At 36.5% G+C, this 23,768-nt stretch overlaps 1 protein-coding gene across 1 annotated transcript in view; it reads right to left on the minus strand.

Annotated features, from left to right (window-relative positions):
* LOC150104387 (uncharacterized) overlaps positions 1 to 23,768 on the minus strand; it is a 382,513-nt gene that overhangs the window by 79,229 nt on the left and 279,516 nt on the right. Inside the window, exons 9-10 of the mRNA XM_090396468.1 lie at positions 9,640 to 9,747; positions 3,150 to 3,244 (exon numbers count right to left, since the gene is read on the minus strand). Of these exons, the coding sequence (XP_090252594.1) occupies positions 3,150 to 3,244; positions 9,640 to 9,747 (203 nt within the window). The remainder of the gene's footprint in view (positions 1 to 3,149; positions 3,245 to 9,639; positions 9,748 to 23,768) is intronic.

The raw sequence follows: 23,768 nt of genomic DNA on the forward strand, positions 1-23,768 counted from the left end.
CAGGCCGACAAATTAAGTATAGAAATAAAACTATGCCGGCCTGGTTGACCGAGTGGTAAGCGTATCCGCTCTCCAGCCGAGAGGCTACTGGTTCGAATCCCGCCAGGTGCATGGATGTTTGTGATTGTGCTACTGACTCTGTGGAAAGGGCATGTGCAACCCTACCACTTCTTCTAATAGAAGGCTTTACTCCCTAAACCCAATGAAGTACGGGAGTGACCATACACGTCAATGACGTCACGTGTAAATGTGACGTCAATGACGTGTATGGTTATTAAAATATCCTGGTGTGATACAGTTCTAAAAATCATTTACAATCATGTAAAACCGAAAACAAAAGACTAGAGATAAGTTTTTATAACTTGCAAGCACAAGTTAAAAATCTACAAACTCAAACTGACCAATGTATGACATCTATTTATACAAAATAAATGGGATAACAAAAAAGCATTAACATGAAGACGAAACAACTAATTTCAAAATACAAAACAGCCTTGAGTCCAAAATAAGACTGGAAAATAAACTTTCACGATTATGTTAAAGAAACATGTCCTAACATAGAAAGAATTACAGTTAGTTATTCTCCAACCTCCTCCCACCATTTTATATGGATTCTACCCAAGAAAAACTGTTAGCGTTCAACCACTTTTGCGATATTTATTTCCTAATTTCTAGGAACCTTCATAATCTTTAAAAAACTTTATCTTATCTAAACGTATATTTTAGTTAACACACACACACAAAAAAAAAAAATAATAATAAATAAATAAAAGCCCGCTCTTAAGAGAATGTGTCCGCATTGGTCCCATTCACTTTTTTTTTTTTTTTTTGTATTATTTAAAAAAATACTCTTGGAGTATCTACGACTGTCACGATGCGTACGTTCGGGTAACATAAACATTCATGGCAGAATAACTCAAAACAGCTTCATGTTTCCGTTAGTGAATAATATATAATTAAATTAAGCTCGAGTGTTAAGCATTACCATCTGCACAGTTTCACTTATCCATTCGTTTTATGCACCAAACACAATTAACATGCGAAAGGTTTGGCGACGTTACAAACTAGCCTGCATACTTGGCTTGCTGCCATCTGTTTCAACTGCAGAGAGAAATACTAATGAGCGCACATCACATGTGGATGAATCGTAAGGAGGTCCTCCTTTAGAGTGATTGAGAAGCGAAGAGAAAGTGTATTAAAGTCTTAATATGCACCCACGATTTGCCATCTAACACTAACCAGGAAGGTAGAAGACCTCTACACTCCCAACCACTTTATCAGTAAGCCGAACAGGTCTGATAAGGCCGACTTATTATCCGGATGGGATCTTCGATCGTGTGACCCAATTTTTGTTCTCGGTTCAAGAGGAAAACGTCTTTGGGCTACTATGAGGAATGTCGCTGATATGAACGAAAAAAAAATATATATATATTAAAATTAAAAAAAAAAGAAAGAAAAGAAACCGGTTAATTTAGAGGGGAAAAAATCATACTATAAAGGAGAAAGGCATTTTAGAAGAAACTGAGAATTACTTTTTCTTTCTTCTCTTTTAGGAATTAGGCATGATCAGCACGATGCTCATTAGCATGATTCACATGCATTTTGTTTTTCCATGTTTTCTGTCAATTACATCTCTAATTGACAGAAAACTTTATCAGAAACATATTCCTGGGCATTCGTATTTTATAATTTTACTGAAGAAACACCCTGACGTCTCGTCAATTTAATATTTTCAGAAATATTTTGAACGAATGATATATAAAAAAATATTTTTCAGATAATAAAACAACAACTAGATTACTTTATCAAACTTGGGATGTTTTCAAAATTGTAAAGTTTGGACAAAACTGTTTACACTGAAAGATACCCTGATATTCATCACCTAGTATTTCTTACATTATTCCGCGAGTTGATTTATATTATCATCGCAACAGATATACGCCCTATCATTAAACTGCTGCGACTCTATGTGGTTTATCGCTTTCCAGAAGCCATCATGTGATTATGTCTGTCAATGCAAACACAAAAGTCATCGAGAGAGAAAAACTCTTACTGTTTCATCTAACTTAACCTTGCTTGCAAATGACGGGAAAATTCGATTCGTTACAGAAGGGATTTGAACTCAGTTCGCTACCTTTGACAACCAAGTAACGCTTGGTGAAATACGGTCACAAAAGAGTTTTAATCTACTTCTCTGGAAGGAAAACTTTATCAGAATTTTATAAAAATACTTCTCTAGAAGGAGAAGTATTTTTCTTTAATGAGAAGGTAGTTAGGCTCATGTGGTTTAAGAGAAAAGGAAAATTGCGAGTATAGATGAATAATTTTATATCAGAAAGACAAATTGAAAACAAAATTTTTAAAACTTTGCAAAAATCTATTAGGAAATACTTTGGCCATTCTGCTCTAAAATTTTGCTTTGACTCATTTATGTTATTACAAGTGGAAATGTGCAGGATTATTGTGGAGGCAGTTTAGGCTGTGGATGGTCAGTATGACTGCGATTTGCATGAATTCTGACGCATAATACATTGGTTTAGCGGGTAGGAAACCCTGAACTGTCCACGATGAGGGACAGGAAAAACCTCCACTGCCATCTAGAGGGCACGACCTGGTCTTGTCATGAAATGCTCCTTGAGTTCGGCGCAAGTTCGGATCAATAAATTTACTTTTCCGTAGCATCTGAATTAAATACCGACTCTTAAATACATCTTCTCGAGCTGTACAAAATTCTGTGATCATGTCTTTAATTAGTCTTGAATGTTTTCTTTATAGATAAGATTGAACAAAGAGTAATTGAACATAACATGTGAAGTGCAAGTTTTTGATAAGTCACACAAAAAAAGGTCTTAATAAGTGGTGAAAGATTAATTCAAGTTTTCCAAAGTACAAATTAAGAAACAAGTGTTGCTCTTTTTGTGGAGGCAACTCCTGCATGCGTAGCGATCTGTGTTGAGAAAAGTGTAAACACGTGAATAAACCCATCCCTGTTTCCTTCCCCTCTGAAGGTTTTTTAAGTCAGCGAATGTTGTTTAAACGTGAAAAAATGCTGTGATAATGATAATAAAAATATTTTTACAAGCAAATATGACACACATTCAACTTATTTTAATTATATATATAAAAATCCTCGAACTGAAGTTACTCACATATCTGTAGGTGATCCTTTCGTCCTGGTTGGAAATGCTTTCTGTAACTTGTTTGTAGCAGAGGAAGAAGATTTGGTTCTCATCAGTCCTTTTCTCTGAAAAGAAAGAGCTGCGGTTATTATGGAATGCACATGCAGTCCAGGAATAGTAGATATTCTTACGGTAATTATCTACAAGAAATTACAAGGGGTGTACGTCAAAACGCTCTGGCGATTCGTATGTTTTATGACGTCATCAAGAAGTATTGAAATCGAGTTTAAATGAGTAAAAGCACTCTTTTATAAGATCAAAAAAAGCACCGTATTCTTTTTTTTTAATTTCCTGAAACAAAATGCACGTAGCATACTGCATATCCTTGAATTGAAGTTCATTGCATAGTTTGTCTTTCACTGCTGTGTATATAAAACAATATGGTTTCCCAACAAGCTGAGAATTAGTTTTATTGACCACATCCCAAAAATGTGAGGCCTCTAGTTCAGATGTCCCAAACTTTAATACCCAGCCCCTTCCTTAAAATAATTTAGAAATTCTGCCTACCCCCCCTCCCCTTCCGTCAGGTCAACAGATTTGACTTGAAACTAGTTATGAAGTATATTTTTATGGTTCTAATATAAAATTAAATATACTTTAAAAGATAAAGTAATGTTGCAAAGAGTCCACTTATTGCTCGTTATGTTATCTGCGAACCTGCATTTTAAAAATCCATTTTAAGTGTTTCAGAGAACTTTTTTTTTTATTTTTATTTGTGGCTGAAGAATTATCTACAGGCTGAAAAATCGATTTATATACTAATAGTAAAGCCACTAAATAATAACTTCCATGTGCTATAGCTGAAAATACTTGCTTAATTTTTAATAATATTATATCTTTCTATTCTCTGTCTATTAAAATAAAAACCAGATAACGGGAATTCCTCGAGTGGATAGCGTATCCAACCAATATGTTTTCAGTTCGAATACTAGGGCATAGATGTTCTGTGAATGCCTTGAGATGAAAGATGAATTTCGTCGCCTGGTGCCAAACAACCATCTTGTTTATCGAAGTATTCATGAAGTGGACTGAGAGTGTCCAACGATTGGCTTCTAGAGCAGCATTTCTGGGGTATTTAACCCAAGCCCACCCACGGTACTGCTTATGTACGATACGTTTTACTGGGTTCACACCGTAAAAACTTTCAGTTGTGAACTGTATATGTGATTAAGTTTTCAATTGTAGAATTAATAACATCAACAAATCCATAAATTTTCTTCTGCTTAACAGAATTCTGATTTTAGAACAATGATTTTTTAAAATTATATGTTAATATATTCATTTGCTAGGAGCTGCATTTCATTAATGTGAAATACAACTCCTGATAATTAGAATTTGGAATCTCTACTAAAAACTTTCCCAGTTTTCGTTTGCATTAAACCATTCTTAGCGGCAAATAATTCGGAACAATGTGAAAAATATTACAAATGACAATAAATGTGAATCTATAGTAAATATTCCAGAAACCAGGTTTAACTGGTGTGGTATCCAATTGTTTCACTATACAAAAAATGCTATTGAGAATCGTACATTTTTGCAATTGCTTTAATTCTTTTTTTCCTTCGTTGCTTTAACTGACTTCTTACGTCAAAGAGTACGTTGAAAGTTGCGAACCTATCATAACGAATAATTCCAAAAATAAATGTAGAACTTCAGGCTGTTTTACTTGCAGAGCAGCTTATTGTGAAATAATCTTGACCACGAACAAGTTGTTTCATTTTTACTTCGTTTTTTTTTTCCCTCTCCCGGGAAGAAAGAAAGATATTTGTGATGTAAGTGTGATTCGCACGGAGAAAGTGTGCGAGTATTAGTGCAGATCTCATCAATCATCTACCAAATGCAGAACCTGTAGTTGCTATGGAAACATTATCTCACATCGACGTCTCAGCCCGCAAAAAACACATTTATCTCCCGATATATATTGAGTACAAAAAGAAAATTAATAAACTAGTGTGGCAGCGAGTAGGAGGTGCCTGTTTGAAGTATGTAACTTCAGAATTTTGAGCAATTATTACAATTAGCGGCATCCCGAATGTGGTTGTTTACGATCCCGCTCCAAGTTGAACTTCACGTTCTGTAATTCTGTTTGGCTTAATTTTAAGATTAAAGATGACTCACCTGAAGCCAAAATTCCAATGACACGACACATTTTAGATGTTCTAAATTTCATTTAATTGCATCCTTGTAAAGAGAAGTTCCGCACAAATGGTCCGATAGGAATAAAGTTACAAAAGATTTTCCAAATCCTAGCCGGAATTACAAATATTGAATTTCAATCAAATTTCGTTCATCAGGATTTGAAGAATGTCGTACTTACGAAAAAAAGAAAGACCGCACAAAACTAATCCAAGAAGTGTTGCGCATTATCTGAAATACTCCTTTTCTTATGACTTTAAAGCAATTCGATTAAAAGAAATTAAAAATGCATTTTTTTTACCCTCTTTACTGGAGGAATACCACGTGCTCTCTGAACTCGTTGTGCATTAAGCCACCCCTTTTGCCGATAACCTGATATCGTTTCAAATGTCGCAATTTTGTTTTGAGTCAGATAATGAATGATAGCGGTTAAAAGTGCGCTATTTTTCTCTCACACATTCGTCCTTCCACTTTCTGTCATGAATACGGTTTCAGTAGCATATCTACATCCATTCATATAATGTCTTCCAGATTGTTGCCGTGTTTTCAAGATAAATACCCCAATCCACGAAAGGTGTATACTTAGAGTAAGTTTGAAATACTGCTTTAGAAACCAAAAGTCAAATTCGTTTTCAACCCACACTTTAGACCTCCAATATGGAGGGTGATAATCTCACACCGAGCGATAAAATTCATTTCCAACCTAATCACAAACACCCCAGTCCAGAGGGGAGGGGTGGGGGATTCAAATCTGCAACTTGTTGATTGGAAAGCAGATACGCTATCGGCCAACCAGGCCAGTATTTGTCAACAAAACTATTTTAAAAATCGCTGCATCCTGATAAATTGCTATAGTTTATCTGCAGGGTGTTGACCGTTTGTCATTTCATAATGCTATAAACTGATGACTTTTTGTTATGACAGGCAACAAGCAGAGAAATTCTGATAAAAACACAATAAACACCGATACACATACACAGATTATGAAACAAATCAGCATCTTACCATCAAATAAATGCGATAGAAATTTAACGGATTATAAATCAAACTGATGGACAATCAGTTAAAAGAATAGTAAATCCAGTTTTATATCAAATTTCGATAGTAATGATTTACACAGAAAATTATGCCAGCAATTTGTCATCTCGTATATTATTACTGAATAGAAGACTATCTCGAAGTGCATTTCTCGGAAACATGAGTGCTAGCATCTCACGCATCCCAGTTGAACGATGAGGTCAAGGCGCATATTTACACCCTCGGCATGCGGAGGAGGAGCAGCGTTAGACTCCAGCACAAATATGATGATTGCGTATAAGATGTCTGTGATGAAAATAGTCCTTGGTCACTGCACAATATATCGTAATTAACAGTAATAATTTAACATTTGAAGTAAATTGGCTAATTAATATAATTTGTAATAAAAATGAACGCCGTATTTATCAACAATATTCATGTAGTCCATCAATCGATGGACTACTGATGGTTTCAATCGCAAATATTTCACCTAATAATTATTTCAAGAACACCTAATCGACTTTTACAAACGATCCGCTAGAACTGGTTGTGATTTTAACAATTGGATCATGTGAGTTAACCGGATCGAACTTGTTCCAACATTCTTTATGGAAAAGCTCTATTAAGTTTTTTTTTTTTTTTTTTTTTTTTTTGTACTTGCCTTACTTTATGAGCAGAACGGCATTAGGTTGTACACACAGAAAATGCCGAGAGTATTACAGAAAGTATGCTGTACAAACGACAACAAAAAATAAACATTGCTCTGATAGTAAAATGTCTCCAATAAACCACGCATCGTGCTTGTAACTAATGGAGTAAGTTAACTAGTTTTTCTGGCTAAGTCTGACCCAAAATTCTCAGTTCCTAAATACCTATTACGCAGTCACTTAAAACAGAAAACTAAACTGAATGAACACCCAATACTTTGCACGAATTCTCAACAGCTCGGATTTTTTTCCCCCTACAGTACAAAAAAAAGCTTAATAAATAAATTAGGCAAGCCCTTGATGACATACAACATTTTCATATTTTCATTATAAATTAATTTTTTGATATCATTTGTTCCTAAAATCATCGCACACATTTGATACTTTATGCATTTATGATCGACCTGGATGACTACACAGGTTCCAGTCCCAGTGACATGCATGTTTTCATGAATATCTTTAGGTGATTGATGATTTCTCTATTTGAAACTACCCAACTTGGAATTTTGGAACTTGGGAGTTCCATGTTTCGTTTGTTTTTCGTCCATATTCGGCGTGTTTCCGGGTTATCTAGTAATTCACACATCAAGGTATTATGTGCAAAGTACTAGAAAAGAAATATTACACAGAAATATTTGATAAAAATCCATTTTAAATAAATAACACACACGTGCATCTTAAAAACCCACTGTGGATTGTCTCCCTTGAGTTCTCGACACAATTTATAATCGACATTCATCATATCAAAAAAGAAAAGAATGTTGATTATCTTTTCGTTCAGAGCTTTTCTCTCGTAATCTCTTTATTTTTAAAAAATAAAAAATAAAATACTGCCTCGTATCAGCAGATGTATGGCACCTTGTTTACCAAACGAGTCATTTACTATCATCAATTAAATACTCGTTTTGTCACTAGAACAAAACCAGAACGCTGAAATTAGTTCAGGGAGAAACTTGAATGACTAGTATCGAATCAGATATCGAGTACGGGTATTCGCGAGGTGGGAGAAAGAAAAAAAATACATTTATGTATTCACAAATAACTTCCTATATGAAGTTCAAAATGATCATACACCCAATATATAAAGTTCCTACATACGAATATTAACAGTTTTTATTTCATTATATATATATATATATATATATATATATATATATAATGAAGTAAAAACTGTTAATATTCGTATGTAGGAACTTAATATTTTAACATAAGTTCATAAAGTATAATCATGCTCTCAATTTGATTTTTTTTTTCTCTCACTTAAACAAAACTTTAACAATTTTATAAAGAAATTTAGCAAGTTTAGAACAAATGTAGCCACCCCAATTGATAAAATGGACAGAACTTCCACTCCTCCAACCTCTTGGTTGGAGGAGTGGAAGTTCGAATCGGACCATGGACATGATTTCTTATGATTCTCTTTCGGTGTTAGATGAATTTCATCATATGGTGTGAGACCACTTCCAATAAGAATGCCGAAAGTGGCTTGAAAATCTTCCATGTTTGGTCTCCAGATTAGAGCTTATGGATCTTTAGCCCACCCATGCTATAAACGTACAAAAATATCTTTGGTGAGTGGAGGATCAGCGTGAAAAGAAAAACCTCCAGAAAACCAGTTCGAACCCGAACAAGGGCTGGGTTGGTCGGAATTATGAAGTAACAAGTATTCTTTGTTTTCTAGCTTAATTTGTCTTTTTTAATGATGTGGGTGGACCTTCTCTTCCCATATCAGACAGGCTAACTCACCTTCAATTGAAAAAACTCTTATAAAATAAAAACATCGCATTTGTAGACGTGAATTGTGGAGAAAGTCTGGCCATCATCTCTTTAGTCTTTTAGGGATGTTTGCAATACATAATCGTTTGTAAAACATGACCTATGCGTGTAGATTTTTGAATAGTCAAGTCTGACTTTAAATCTGTTTTAAAATGTTCTGATTTCGGATTGGCTGCAATGGGGAGGGAGTCCTTACTAAAGTTGTGGCCTTTCTCTAAACTTATCATACATGTCAACAAAAGTAAATTTTGAAACGCTGGTTCTAATCACGATTTCAACAGTTTCGAGGTTGTTTTGATAACTTGAATCAAACCAACTGATGTACAAGTTATCTGTGCTGACCCCAATTAAAATATTAACCTTTGAAGAGGTTCGCTGCCCACTGAGATGTGGATGTCGCACACGGCTGCGCCAAGCAAAATCTCAGATGGATGCCAAATTGTCACGTAAACTATGCCAAAGTGGGGAAAAAATTACTGAATTAAACCTGAAATTTTATTTTATTATTATTGGTAATTACTTGATTTTATTTAATTTTGTGTGCTCTATTTTTACTACATACGATGTGAACTGAACTCCCCCCCCCCCAACACACACTCAAAGGAGTAGGTAAAGAGACTTAAATAGAAACTGACTTAGAACCATTGAAACAAGAGTCTAAGGCGTGTAGCAACAGATTACTTTTCTGACATGTGAAACCCCCTCCCACAGTTCAGTTATCAATTTAAGTCAATAGGGTGGGTCTGGATTCAGCCCTGACCGGAAAGGTGGTGTAGTAAGAGGCAAACTTAATTACAAGACAATGAAATAAACGAGATACTTACCGGAGATAAAGGATCCCGATCATGTAGACGCAAATGATCACTTGGAAACAGATCCTGAATGCGGTCTAGGTCCGACTCCTCCTTTCCTAGTTCGTTCCGTTTCACCATCTGCATACAAACAAAACACATCAAGTTACTTGCTATGCTTCTGTGACCAGACAGGAAACAATTTCCGGCAACACATGGCTCTGTGCCAAAACATAGTCAGCTACAACACCTCCCAATTGTTGTGTAATTTATGTGTAATACTAGATTGGCTGTATACAGTACTAAGTGTTTCGGCATGGCACTTACCTATTTCATACTGTTGGGTTGAAAACTATTTTTAGAACATATTTTCCTTTTTTGACAAGCCGTATCCCCCCCCCTTTTCCCCGCAGTTCTTTTACAAAAGCTAGTTCAAATGGCAACACGCATTTTTTACACTCTTTGCATGATTCTAATTACAACACTTGACAAAGCGTGTAATTTGCATGCACATAAATAAGAAATTCCTTTTTTTATACTTTTTATTTTTTTAAGATCCAAAATCTGCACTTAATGTATAAAATTATCGTACAAAATACTGTATAATCTTGGACTAGTAGTTTTGTCCGTCTAATATTTCTCCCTCATCAAAATGCACTGCATATTCAGTGAAAAAGCAAATGCTGCGACCTCAATTTTAGCGAGTCTCGAAGTGTTTCGGAGAACTTGATTATTAGGTCTTACAGTCTGTCTTAAACCTGTTCTTGACTAATGTACAGTATCGGGAGGTTCTAGACAGCGAAAGAAAATGTAGGGAATGCTGGATAACTTACAACTAATTGGTTAAAGTGTAGTTAGCATCGAAAAGTACTGTAACTAGGGCGGAGCGAGCGTAAAACTAGCCTGAAGCACAGCACTCAGAGGTGCAAGGATTTTATTTCATTTTATAGTAATTCCACGCAAGAGAGGTTCTTCAACCTACAGTATAACAGTGCCGGGGATGGGCAGAAAGTTGAGAGGACAGAAATTACTAACTTTGGATTTGAAGACGTTCACTTTGAACTCTGTGAAAATACACAAAAAACGAAGATCTTCCAAAAGATAGCAGTGTGAACGAAGAAGAAAATTTGAACTGGGCAAAAGTGCTTTAACACATTAAGAAAAGAGAGGGAATTAAAGATACGTGTGAATTCTTGTGAGCAATGACCGTGGAAATATTTATAAAAAATTTAAACAGCAGAAGCTGAACGTCTTTGTGGAAGAAATGAATTGGTGAGGTACGCATTAATCGATCTGATTACTGCTGAATCAACGATTTTATCGAGCTCTACTACAAACTACCCCAAATGCGAGAACGGCATTCAATAATTAAATGGATCTTTGATTTATATTGCAGTGCTTCAGGAGTGAAGTAGCGCTTGGAGCTAAAGAGAAGACCTAACATCTGGAAAGGACTGGAGGCTAAAAAGGGTGACTCGTATAATGACAGAACGAATAAACCAACGATCGATTATATAACCCGGATATTATTGTTTTGTATTTGGTCACTTAACATTAAAACTTGAGTTATTTCTTGGTTTATTAGTTGACCATATATTAATAAATGATATACACAAATTGTCAACAAGTTTCACCAACTATTCTGTCTGACTTCTTTAGGACAAGTATGACGGTACAATAACGTTTGCTAGTAAAAAAGAAGAACGGAGTAACACAGTTAAATAAATTAAAATTAAAACTGACGCGTGACATCATAAGCATGGAGTCTCCGTCATTGTTTATTGAGCGCGTTGTATAGTTTTTAGCGAAATGAAATTCTGGTAAGCTGAGTGAATTTATTAGGCTTTTCCAGATGTCTTTCAGAATCATTCCTTGATTTCTGTTTAGATTTTCTCCAGAACGGAGTACAACCGCGGCTTCTTTGAAGTTTCTACATCGAAAATCTTCTATATAAGGCTGTTATCCCAATCGATGGTGTGGTTAGGGATCGAGAAGTGATGGGCTAATCCTGAAGTGTCTGTAGTTATTCACGTCCCCTATATGTTCCTTTTTTCGAATTTCCAGGCTTCTTGATGTTTAGCCTATGTAATTTAATCCACAGGAACGTGGGATGTCGTATACACCTGCGTATTTGAAGAAGGCATTAATGTCCTTAGATCTTAAAATGTGGCGTAAATTCACTAATAAATTAAACTCAGCTTACCAGAATTTCATTTCGCTAAAAACTATACAACGTGCCCAACAAACAATGACTGAGACACCACGCTCCATGCTTATGATGTTACCCGTCAGTGTTAATTTTAATTTATTTAACTGTGTTACTCCGTTCTTCTTTTTTCACAAGCAAACGTTATTGTACCGTCATACTTGTCCTGAAGAAGCCAAACAGAATAGCTGGTGAAACCTGTTGACAATTTGTGTATATCATTTATTAATATGTACACCCCTTTGGTGTACACCCCTTGTGGGTACATAGCAGGAATTTGATGATGATTTATTAATATATGGTCAACTAATAAACCAAGAAATAACTCAAGTTATAACCCGAATATATTAAAAGAAGAAATAAAAAAGTAAAGGAATCTACAAAAAGATAGAAAGCAGAAGTGTTTAAGAAAATGAAAGACACAGAATTATTAATATAAACAATATAGAGAATACAAGACGGTTCATAAAATCTACTACAATATCATGAACCTTTAAAAAAAAATTAATAATTCAACAGATTATAAGATTTTTGAAAAAGTGGCATCCCCTCGTGATTTAGAAATCCTACTGAAATAAATAACAAAAAATTAAATGTGGAATGAATTCCAGATTTCATATGAATATTAAAATATGCCGGTTTGAAATGGCTCAATTCTGTTAACTGTTAAATATTCTATTAAATATTTTTACTATTCTTTTTAAGAATGGTTAAACCATTCTTAAAAATCTTAAAGCATATCGTTGGTGGACTAAAGGTTGCTCTATAGACCAACACGGTACTTTTTCGAGCCACTTCAGACCTCAAATAAGCAGGACAACGGTCTCACACTGGACGATGAAATTCATCTTCCACACTCGGAGCAGGATTCGAACCCAATCCACAGCTTGTTCGCTGGAGAGCAGTTTCTGCTAACCACTCTACCCGAAATCAAATTTAATAAATCAAATGACGACAGATTATAAGAAATCCAAAGTGTTAAAACTGTGCGACAATAATGATAACAGAAGGTAAAAAAAAAAAAAATGAGAGTATTCTGGAATAATAAATTAACGAAATTTTGAATAAATAAACAAGATCAAACTTGGATTTTACTGTTCTCATGTATAGTCTACATTAAACTATGATTATGACACCGAACTATTAAAAATCAAGAATATATATATAGGGTTTTGAGATAGGGTAGTTTTATATAGCAATGGAGTGTTCTTAAAAGAATACAAAAGGGCAATGTAGAGGTATTCAGACTAATGGGAGAAATGCTCCACTAAAGAGGTATATAAAATGCCTTTAAAGTGGAAAATGGCGAGATATGTATTAAAAGGGATCAGAGAAAAAAAAATGACACTTCGGTAACCTGAAGGAAAAATGGGAAAAAAATATATTTGAGTATATTTGGGCCAATAATTTCCTACATTGAAAAGTTAAGGACGGTCTAAAAAGAAGAGTTGAAGACAGCTCCTCCTAGACCGTCTTTATACAGTTATTAACCTCCAGACTATAGAAGATATTTAAGAACGAAAAGTTCACATTAATGGCCTTGGATTTCTGTGATATATGCATCCCCACATCATGTTAATGCAGCAATATCGAATACAACATATGACATTGATTTCAGCTTGTCGAATTCGGTTTTATTGGAAAATTTCAAAGTAATGGCAGGATACATCCGGGATTAACAATTACCTGATTTGAGGTAGCTGGTAAATTATCGAACATATAAGTAGTCCTGTAAAACGACTATTCGAATAGCAGCAGTTACCTTCATACAAACTGCTGATTTTTTTGGTGGTAGAGTAGAATACACTTTCAATGCCAACTGGTAGAATACAAATACGATGAGAGAAATGGCATACTCTGTGTGTGTGTGTGTGTGTGTGTGTGCGCGAGAGAGAGAGAGAGAGAGAGAGAGAGATTTTTATTATGAGATTGAAACGCAGAATGAAAAACACCGAAGGCAATATGGCATCCTATCACAACGCCTCTTTTAAACACCTGAGTTTGAAAGATGCGTTGTGATAGGATGCCAGCTTGTAGGCCTATCTGTTCTGCAAATTGTTAACAAACTGGACCATCCCAAGTCAACAATCTGATACTGCACTGAGATGTAAGTGCAGGGAGTCAACGGTAAGTGCTACTGCAGTGGACGTCTACGACACTCACCGAACGTGACCGTAGGGTGCTGCGAATGATAATATGTGAAAACCGCCATTCGTCGGCTGACACATTGAATGTGGAGTTCCTGGTAGCGACTGGAACCCGAATCTGCACAAAAACATTCAGAACCGAGGCTCACAGCATGGGTTTCCATGGTTGGATCGCAATTTACAAGCATCACATTACCCGAACCAATATGCATCGTCTCTTTCAGTGGTGCAAAACGCCTGAACAGTGAGACGTGAAAGCTGTGTTACGGGACAAAAAATCAAGTTATACCCTCTACTGAGCAAATGGACGAGCGTGGGTGTGGCGGATGCTTGGTGAGCGTCTCATACCACAATGCGTAAGCCCAACTATCAAATTTGGAGGCAGCGGTGTGATGGTATGATCATGTTTTTCCTGGTTTGGCCTCGGACCTCTGTTTGTGGTGCCACGAACATTAGACTCCGAGAGGTATCTGAACATTCTAGGCAATGCAATGCTTCCTACTTTGTGGCGTTTCTACGGAAGTGACCATTGTCTCTTTCAACAAGACAATGCACCTTGTGATAAGGCTGCTGATGTGTACCTGCGTAGTTTGTAGACATGAACGTCATCACACTTGATTGGCCTCCACAGAGTCCTGATGTCAACCCCATTGAAAATCTGTAGGATGAGGTGGGGCGTCCGCCACACAACAATCCAGGACCTCATTACATATCTAGAGGAAGAATGGTCCAAAATTCCTACTGATCGCTATCATACGCTTGTGGAAAGTATGCCCCTTAGGATTGCTACTATTACTACTTTCCAAGCAGTGTATAGTATACGAGCAGAAGCATATAGTGCTGCATGCTGTTGTTGACGAAACCCGGATAGAATTCTTGGTCTTGTTGACATAGGCTGAAGGCGAAATTTTCCTCTTGAAGCACTATATAGTAGTTCCTCAGCTAATACAAAAATGTTTCTGAATTATGAAGTATGTTCTAGAGGAGAGTGGCTATTGCTCTCTCTCTCTCTCTCAATACAACCACAATAACTAGAGTATTAGATTCTTTAATTTATTTTGTCTAGTAGTCGATTGCTGTTTTCCAAAAGGTTTGTTGAAATACTGTTTAGAAAAATGTTCAGTACCAATTTCGTCATCCAATCCTGAACATACCTGGAATTAATATTAGTGAGTTAGGACGACGGATTCGTTAGAGAAGTTGGGCTCTGCAGCAGGTACATAACAATCCCCCCCCCCCACACACACAAATCAAAAATATTTTTGTGCTTATTGAAAGTCATCGTATGCTACGCTTTCGCGCAGGCCTACACATTTTACCGCGTAAGCTTCCGTAACCAATAATCCCGCGGAATAGGTTGGTTGCTCCGTATTCCCGGTAGTATCCAATGTCTGTCGAGGCGTGTGTTCACGGGGCCGGTTTGCCTGCTTTGCGGGATGGAAAACTCCAGAATAAATTGTGGAAAAAACCTGCTGTTCAAGATCGGCTCACTTGACTATGGCTGAGGAAGATCCATAAGCTCCTCACGTCGTCGACGGGAATCGAACCTGGACACTCCTTCCCCAGGCATATGGTTGCGAAGCTATTGGAAGTACAGAAATAAAATTACAATCGTTTCCTTGGAACGATTAAGCATTACTGTTCCCAGTAATGCTTAATCGTTAAAAGTTGTTAAGCATTCATTAGTCTAAAAACCTAATGAATGTTTAAGAACTTTCTCACAATAAATGAAATCAGTTAGTTGGAAAAGCACTTTTATCGAGCATTTGCGGCAAAGATACTTGAAATTGACTCATTAAGAGAGAAAAATGAAGGAACAGTTGTGGTTAAGATATAAGAAAGGTCTTTTCATAATGTGGCTAATGAATATAGCTATACTTAATAGTTGATGTTTGTACAGCTTTAAATTTAGCAACTTTCATTTATTCCGTCTTTTTATGATTTAAAAATAATAATTCTACACACAGCTAATGTACTGCTTGGGGAAGGAGCTTCTCGGAATTTTCAAACAAGAATATAAATCTAGTGTGTGATGTATAAGTGTGTGTATTTTCTGGTCAATTTGCCTGTGTTGCGAGAGTAACCCTCCACCACCTTACAAGACCGGATAACTCACCAAACTGAAATTCCTTAAGAGGGTTCCTATCCCTCTAATTATGATTCGAACCAAAAAACCCAAGGGAAAAATCGCTTTTTACCCCCGTGATTGTTCTACGGAAGCGATGTGTTTCTGTTTTGTACTAACTTTTGGACTCGAAAATTGATCTTTAGCAGTCTTGCAGCTCAACTGACTGACTGTCGATCAAATTAACAAACTTTTTTTCCTTCTTTCAAAGTAAACACAATTAGATCATATCAAGTATTTATAGGATGTTATCATTGTCGACCTTCATTCCGTGCTTATCATGGAGCCACTTGACCATAAAAGTCACGTCGTGATGTATTTGTTTTCAGTTTGAGAAGATCAAGCATGCCCTCCCAATGACTAATCCGAAGAGAATACACCGATCTTTATTTATATGGAGCGCTCACTTAAAGAAGAGAGATGTAGATTGCTGATGACACATTTATTCTTCACGTGATTGTTTTATTGCTGTTTTCGAAAGAATTAGCTGACAACTGATGATTCACGTCTTCCATTCGACCAACTTATCATGCTGATTAAATAACCATTTAGACATCCACGGAAATAGTGCAAGTTTCCGTAGTCATATGTTTGATAAAAAAATAAATAATGGAAATGACTGTGCATGATTCAGAAATCGCACTTTAGCCAACTGCATATATCGAAAGTGTGTGCTGCACGGCAATAATATGCAACAAAGAATAGTTAATCATCACCCGGAAATCCTTGAATGTTAGCAATGAATGAATACTAACTGATAGTATAGAGGCGAGTATGTTTTAATCTACATCTGTTTAATCTAAAACTGCATGTTCAACTCTCATATCGAGAGAAATGCAGCAATCAACTACCTTTCGCATATGACATCAAGTAAAGAGTTAATTGTCGTTGCGTAAAAGCATCTTTTTTTAACGAATCACACCTTCATCATCAAAGCCACTGAACCTGAAGTCATTTTCAACTATGAGGACTTTTTTTATCACTATATAAACGATTAAGACGGGTTAAACTAGCATAGGTTAACCCGACCTAATTATTTATTACTGTCTCCAAACTAAACACTTTCACAAAACAGATCACAGTTAAATTTTCAGTTTGTCGATAATACATATTTAGAGCTGTCATAAATTATGACGAATTTCCTTTATTCAAAGAGCTCTGTTGAGTGGCAGTACTTTTGTGTAAAATCTACGAGTGCTTCAAAAGTTGAAGATACGTATTTTTTTTTAGACAACTTTGTTTTACTTATTTAGTTCAAATAGTTGGGCGAAACCAAACTTAAAAGGAGATGCCCGGTGTGCCCTATGTTTGTAAATGCGGATGTTCAGGGGGATGGTTTGCCTATTCTGGGAGACAGAAAAAAACCCTACCTCCGTATGAGACCGGCTAACTCACCTTTAGTCGAGTAAATGTTGCTGTTGCAAATATATTTCTGCACACTTGAATAACAGCGTTACTTGTGTGCAGTCGCTATAAACATGACAAGAAAATAGGAGAGGCAGCTCAGAACACGGCACTTCGATGCTTACAGTGTTGAGCGCATCAGCAGGTGCGTAAACGAATGTCAGAGAGCAATACGAACCGTACAGGGAATACTTTGCCATTAGACTCGTACCATGCTATAAACTAACATCTTTACGTTTATTTACAGAATTTATTAATTTTTCATATAAAAATCAGCGTTAGTTCTTTCCTTAAGATTTCGTATTCTAGTCGATTTTGTTTGGCTGGAAAGACCAAACGAAATGATGGTGGCATCTTAAAATCGAAGAAATGCAGTAATAACTTGGCCTTACAGCATTAAAACCAGTGCTTCTGCAATAATTCCTGAGAAGATCCAGTAAATTCAGTACTCCTGTTTGCTGAACTTGCGACTGTCATTATAACAGCAGAACCCAAGACAAATAGAACGAAAGGAAGTCTTGCCTATCGACCATCTTTTCGGTACAAGCTCCTCGAATTGGGAAAGCAAAGACCCTGTTAACTCAGTATGAGACTGGTTACCTTGAACTGAAAAGTCTTACCAACTAAGTTTTAATTTTTTTTTAAAAGAATGTTAGAAGATAGAAACAAGGAAGAAAAAAGCTTATGGTACTTATAGTAGATATCTCACCCCCCCCCCTCTAGATGTCTAATTTCTTCTCCCCCAGTTTGTTTAGATTTTAACAATACTTTTAATTTCATCACTTGTTTGATGGCAATTGATTTTTTTGCAATTACGTTAATCCAACAGTCAGTTTCATCTCTAATTCATAACAAGGATGTACCATAAAAACGGGGGGGGGGTATTAAAATAGTAATATTCTATTATTTCATCAGTGTGCAGTTAAAATATCAATTAAGAAGGCAAGCCGTACTGTTCACATTCAGATCTATGTCAAAACAACTCACCGGAAGGAGGTGATATTATTACAGGTACAAACGAAAGAGTTGCGACTTCGTCGTTACTGCAACTTAGTGTAAAAGAACGGTAACGTACCCCATCTGTTACTGTAAAGGCTCCGTGAATTGGGAAGATGACATCCGCATCAGAAACGCTTTCTTTTCTGCTGATCAATTCCTCGGCCTCTTCCAAACTATAGGAGTACGACCTATGACCTCGAATTGCAGGCCCGCACGTGAAAATGTCCGTTGACACGCATAAATCCGAAAGGTGAAAATTTCCCGAATCGCCCGGAGAAGTGTTTCCGTACATGTTGTTATCCTCGTGCATGATATTGCACGCTTTGTTCTGTTGATCACGTCTCTTGAAAATTCAGCTGATGGCTGCTGGTTACAGTTATCTATTGTGCGTGCGGCTGACGTATCCACCATTAGTGTGTTGATAATGCACGTTTCGTTAGCTCAGGTGAATGAAAGACCCTGAAAAATTCCGATGTAGATAAGTCACACTACATCAACAGAAGACATGATTGGCTATTGGGCAGGAGAAAGCACAAACGCCACTTTTCTTCTTCGTCAACCCGTTTGAGTAATAGTTTCCGTTTGATAAGAATCAGATTTTTACACCTACGTCGATCTGACGGGAGTTTTATATCTCGGAGTCATTATCAGTTTTACGAAAACGCGTTAGGCCACTAAATCATGGAATGATTTGGAAAAATATATTTCACACCGTTCAAGGTATGTTTGCTGTGACGTCACTTGCGATTTAGTGCAACGCGTCCTTTAATTCGTGGGAAGATAAGAATGGTCAAGAGGAATGGTGTTGTGATCACGAGATACTGTAACTTATAGAGTAGTAGCAAACATCTTGAACATACAGTCAGTCACTGCGTGTATATTTAGGACTGGTGGGGAAGAAATATACAGTGCTTTATGTATAAATAATTTCTTTCTCTTTCATTATTATTATTTTATTCTCTCTCTTTCACACCTCTTGAAATGTTTGATGCTTAACCCGAAAATAGCAGACAGCAACAAAATGTTCATATCAGCGTGTTTTGAGAATTTTTAATTGGAAGTGTTTCCCGGATGCCTCTGCGTTCAGCAAAGAACAATGACGATCTTGTTAATTCTCAGATGATCTGGGCTATGATAACATAAACCTACTCCTAAACCACTTCATCCTCATTACTTGCCTAGTTCGAGCGAGTACAATATGATTTCTTCGACGTTTCCCTGTACTCAAAACAGCCTCTCATCAAAGAGGAAGATGATTTCTGATTTCCTTCCTCGTCCTCAAAGAGGAAGGAGCTTTTGTATCTCAAGATTAGGATGAATGACTAACAGAATAATGGTCCCCCCCCCATTCCGCCATCACTCTGTATCCACCACAGACGGGAAGGATACCAAGAAAAGTATTGTACAATGCTAGCGGATTCGTCTGTAATTTAATACGAATACTGCAATTAATCACACATTACCTTACAGTTACTTTAAAATGTCTTATTATTGATGCGAGAAATGCACGCTACACAGCACTATGGCAGAACTAGTTTCAAGAAGTGAAATTAAGCTGTTAGCAGTGGTGATTAAGAGCGCGCGAGGCTTATTTAAACTTGCATTATGAGTCGTTTAAAGTTACGAAATTTACTTCCGCATTTTGAATAATCTTCAAGTAAAGCAAGCATCTTATTCACTTTACCCAAATTTCTTTCTGGCATAATGCCAAGCCTCTTGGTTTGCCAACGTGAGCTTACCGATGATCCAACCCACATTGTCTGAATGACCTATCTGACATGTTTACCTGTCAATATTGCTTGTGTATGTGCAGAGTAAACCGAAGCAAACGCTCTGCTCAAAACCGTAAGGAGCACACAAACACCTTAACCGTAGGCACTTGTCAAGACCAGTCACAGTTGTGCTTTCCCATGGAAAGATTGACCATAACTTACGTGCAAACGCTAAGTGAACTACTTGAATCTCTGTAAGGTGTTAACAAAGTATGATCGTATTGGTTGATCTTTGACTATTTGCTCCCATTGAGCACACTCTCTCATCATCGCTTTCTAAGCGCGGCACCTTTCATTCGACCTTTCACTTTGAGCCCTTCCGAAACAACTAATGCTAATCGATTAAGAAAACTGAGTAGAAAAAGAAAATGGACGTTTCTTCTCACTAGCCATTAACTTCAGTGCTAATGGGAAAAGTTCACAGAACCTTTATCGCACTTCCACTCAAATATAAAATATTGCAGTAGGAATACAATCGTCCCCTAAGGGAAAAGGAGCAGACAAGCATTGTAGGTTGTCCACAATTAACTGGAAAGCCTGCTGACTCCATCTATTGTACCATCGCTTTCGTTGATCTATTATTTATTCTTTCTCGCTCTTAACCCACATACACTGATGACCGACAATAATTATCATAATGATTTTATGTATGCAAGCACTTAGTTTTGTTAATTCTCTTATTTTTAAGAGCAATGCACTAACTGCGATTAATGTTTCTTGTGTTACAATGTTTAACGTAGTCCATTTGTCTTCGCTATGGTAGGCTTCTTTGTTCCTCTACAGATAAAAGCGTTGTTTGTGTGAGAATGGAACTATTTGCTAGTCCTCTGACGCTCCCTTAAAAAAATAAAAAATAAATTCAACCCACCGCAAATCATAATTGCTTGGAGTCGAAAAGGCATAAATATATCCACATAACCCGGGCATTTAAAATTATTCAACTAAAAATATAAAAAGGAGGTTAGCGTTCCATATCACGATTTCACACCTTGGCTAAATAATTGGATCGTATCTGCATTACTTTATAATTTTTCTAAGATGGAAACTATCAGAAAAAAAAAAAAAAAAACTTAATAGTAGCGGAGCGAACGCTTTCATGTTAAATTTTCCAGCTCCCCCCCCCCCCATGGGGTAAAAATAATTCAGTCGCCCTTTAGCACGTGATTATTATTATTATTAATTTGACCTTGCAATAAAACCCACCCTTGGATGAGATCGACGTAGAAAGCTTTTTTTCGCCTTGGTTAGAAAGTAAAAATTCTACTAGATAAGAAATTATGTTCCTGTTTTAAATCCGCACCAAAGCGTAAGCAAACAAGAGGTTGCACACCAAGTATTTCCACTACACATCTCACTGCCTCAGTATCCCCATAATACACAACACAAAGCAACTAAGCCTATGAGGCATTGTCAGACAGAACACTCCACACTGGTCAAGGTGTATGTCACTTATATGCCTTCTTAAACCTTTTTGGTCAGTTTTAAAAGATAAAATGTGTTGTTCTTGTCTTTGGAATTGATTAACAAGATGTTTGAAACAGAAATATAAACTTAAAATAAATTGATTAACCTAACGCTAAAGGCGTTCGAGGATTTCGCTTCTTCCCCTCCTCCCCTATATTAATGCTATACAATATGTGGGAAACCGGTGTAAATCGTTATTTACACCTGTTTTCGACATATGAAATTACTTCGCTTCGGAAACGTATTGGTTAAATGAATTCGAGTGACTGATTTTGTTTGTGTTTGAAGCGGTGTGTCAGTTTTTTTTATGAAATAAATGATCTTCCAAAGAATCTTATCCATTAATCTGGGAGATGCTATCCAAATGAGAGAGAGAGAATGCACAACAAAATAACGAAAGGCAAATACGATATTCAATCGCATAAATTTGCCTCATTATTTGTCATCTGTGTGAGAACAAAAACAGCTCAGAAGTATCAAAACAAATCGTTGTTGAACGTGTCCATTGTGGCCTTCCTCACCTCGGCATGAAAAGATTGGCAGCATTTGCAATTGCTATTAAGCCATCCTTGGATGTGTGGTTAAATATATTCAATAGAGCTTATATACCTGTGCGTAACCTGTCCTTGTCTATCTACAGGCGGTAATTCGAGATGTGCAGTTTTATCCGCAGAGGCTGTACACTACAGCAAGGGTGAGCTCACTTTTAAATATAGTAGTGAAATAAGTGCTTTTGCTGGTTTGTTCAGCTGTTAGTTACGATACAGCCTACAGCTTTGCAGGACACGTGTCGATGGCAGCTGGACCGAAAAAAAGGCTTGGTGCAGCAAGCTTATTTACCTTTCTTCTCTGCAGCCCTGTTCAACTCTACCTGACATTGTGAAATAGTATCGATGAAACAACTCTTTTTCTACGATCAGTTTGATTTATTGCCGTACTGGCGATGCACTTTCAAACAAAAATCCCTACCTTTGCGATAATGTTTGGAAAGCTGATACACGTGAATGGACGAACTATAGCTGAAATCACGACTTGCGTCTTAATGAGAAGAAAAAAAAAATAGTGAGGTGGGGTATTATTCCTTTAAGATCGAGAGATAGAAAATTAGAAAATTCTGAGGAGAAAATAAAAAATATGATGGAATACTTCATCACGACTCCTTCCTGAAGGTTAAGGCGTGTGTAAAAATGCATTTAACCTTCAGTTTCATATGGTTAAGTGATAGCTATTCTTCGTATGGACATATATTACATCATGCATCTATCTCCCTTGATAATGGGTTATAATTACTTAATTGTCCTCGTTAAGTTTGGAGGATACTTTACGCTAATTCAAGGATAAAAGCTAGGAATAGCTGACCGGTGTGCCCGGAACAAATACGATCTAAGACGTTTGGAAATACCACATAACATTCTTTGGAAAGTTCTAAGCATGTTTTACCTCAAAATACTTTATTTAAGTAATCACTTTTGTCAAAATTTTTCGAAAAATACCGTTTCCTGCATTCATTCAGTTTATCAAACTCATCACAGTTGACGAACCGTTCTCGGTTAAATATAAATCGCCCTGAACATTAAGCCATTGCACACTTTCTAATTCAAATATATAACAGTAGATCAGTGGTGTAGTAAGAGCTTTTGCCTCCCCTCTCAATACACACCAAAAATACCACAGAAAGTCAAAACGACGTGTAGGGAAATAAATTAAAACATGTTTATTTTTGAAGTAAAACTTTAATTTCAACATTCTAAAATGTTATTTTTCTTGCTTTTCTGTTAGCAAAATCGTCGATGACAGTGTTGAAGTCTATTTCATAGTAATATAGGTAATTCTTAATCAATTTTATTTAGAAAAACTCCTCTCACAACTAGCAACACTTACAGCAATTCTGAGGAAAATTCGCAGTATTACAATATTTGGAAATGAGTTTTTTGCAGCTAATTCTAAAACTGTATTTTAGAATTATCCCTATCTCGCCCCCCCCCCTAGCTACGCTTCTGCAGTAGATGGGGGGGGGCGAGATTTAAAAAAAAACGACCTAAAGT

This window comes from Typopeltis vanoorti, chromosome 8 (genome assembly GCF_054136105.1).
Source record: "Typopeltis vanoorti isolate ZY-2024b chromosome 8, IOZ_Tvanoo_1.0, whole genome shotgun sequence".
Lineage (NCBI taxonomy): Eukaryota > Metazoa > Arthropoda > Arachnida > Uropygi > Thelyphonidae > Typopeltis > Typopeltis vanoorti.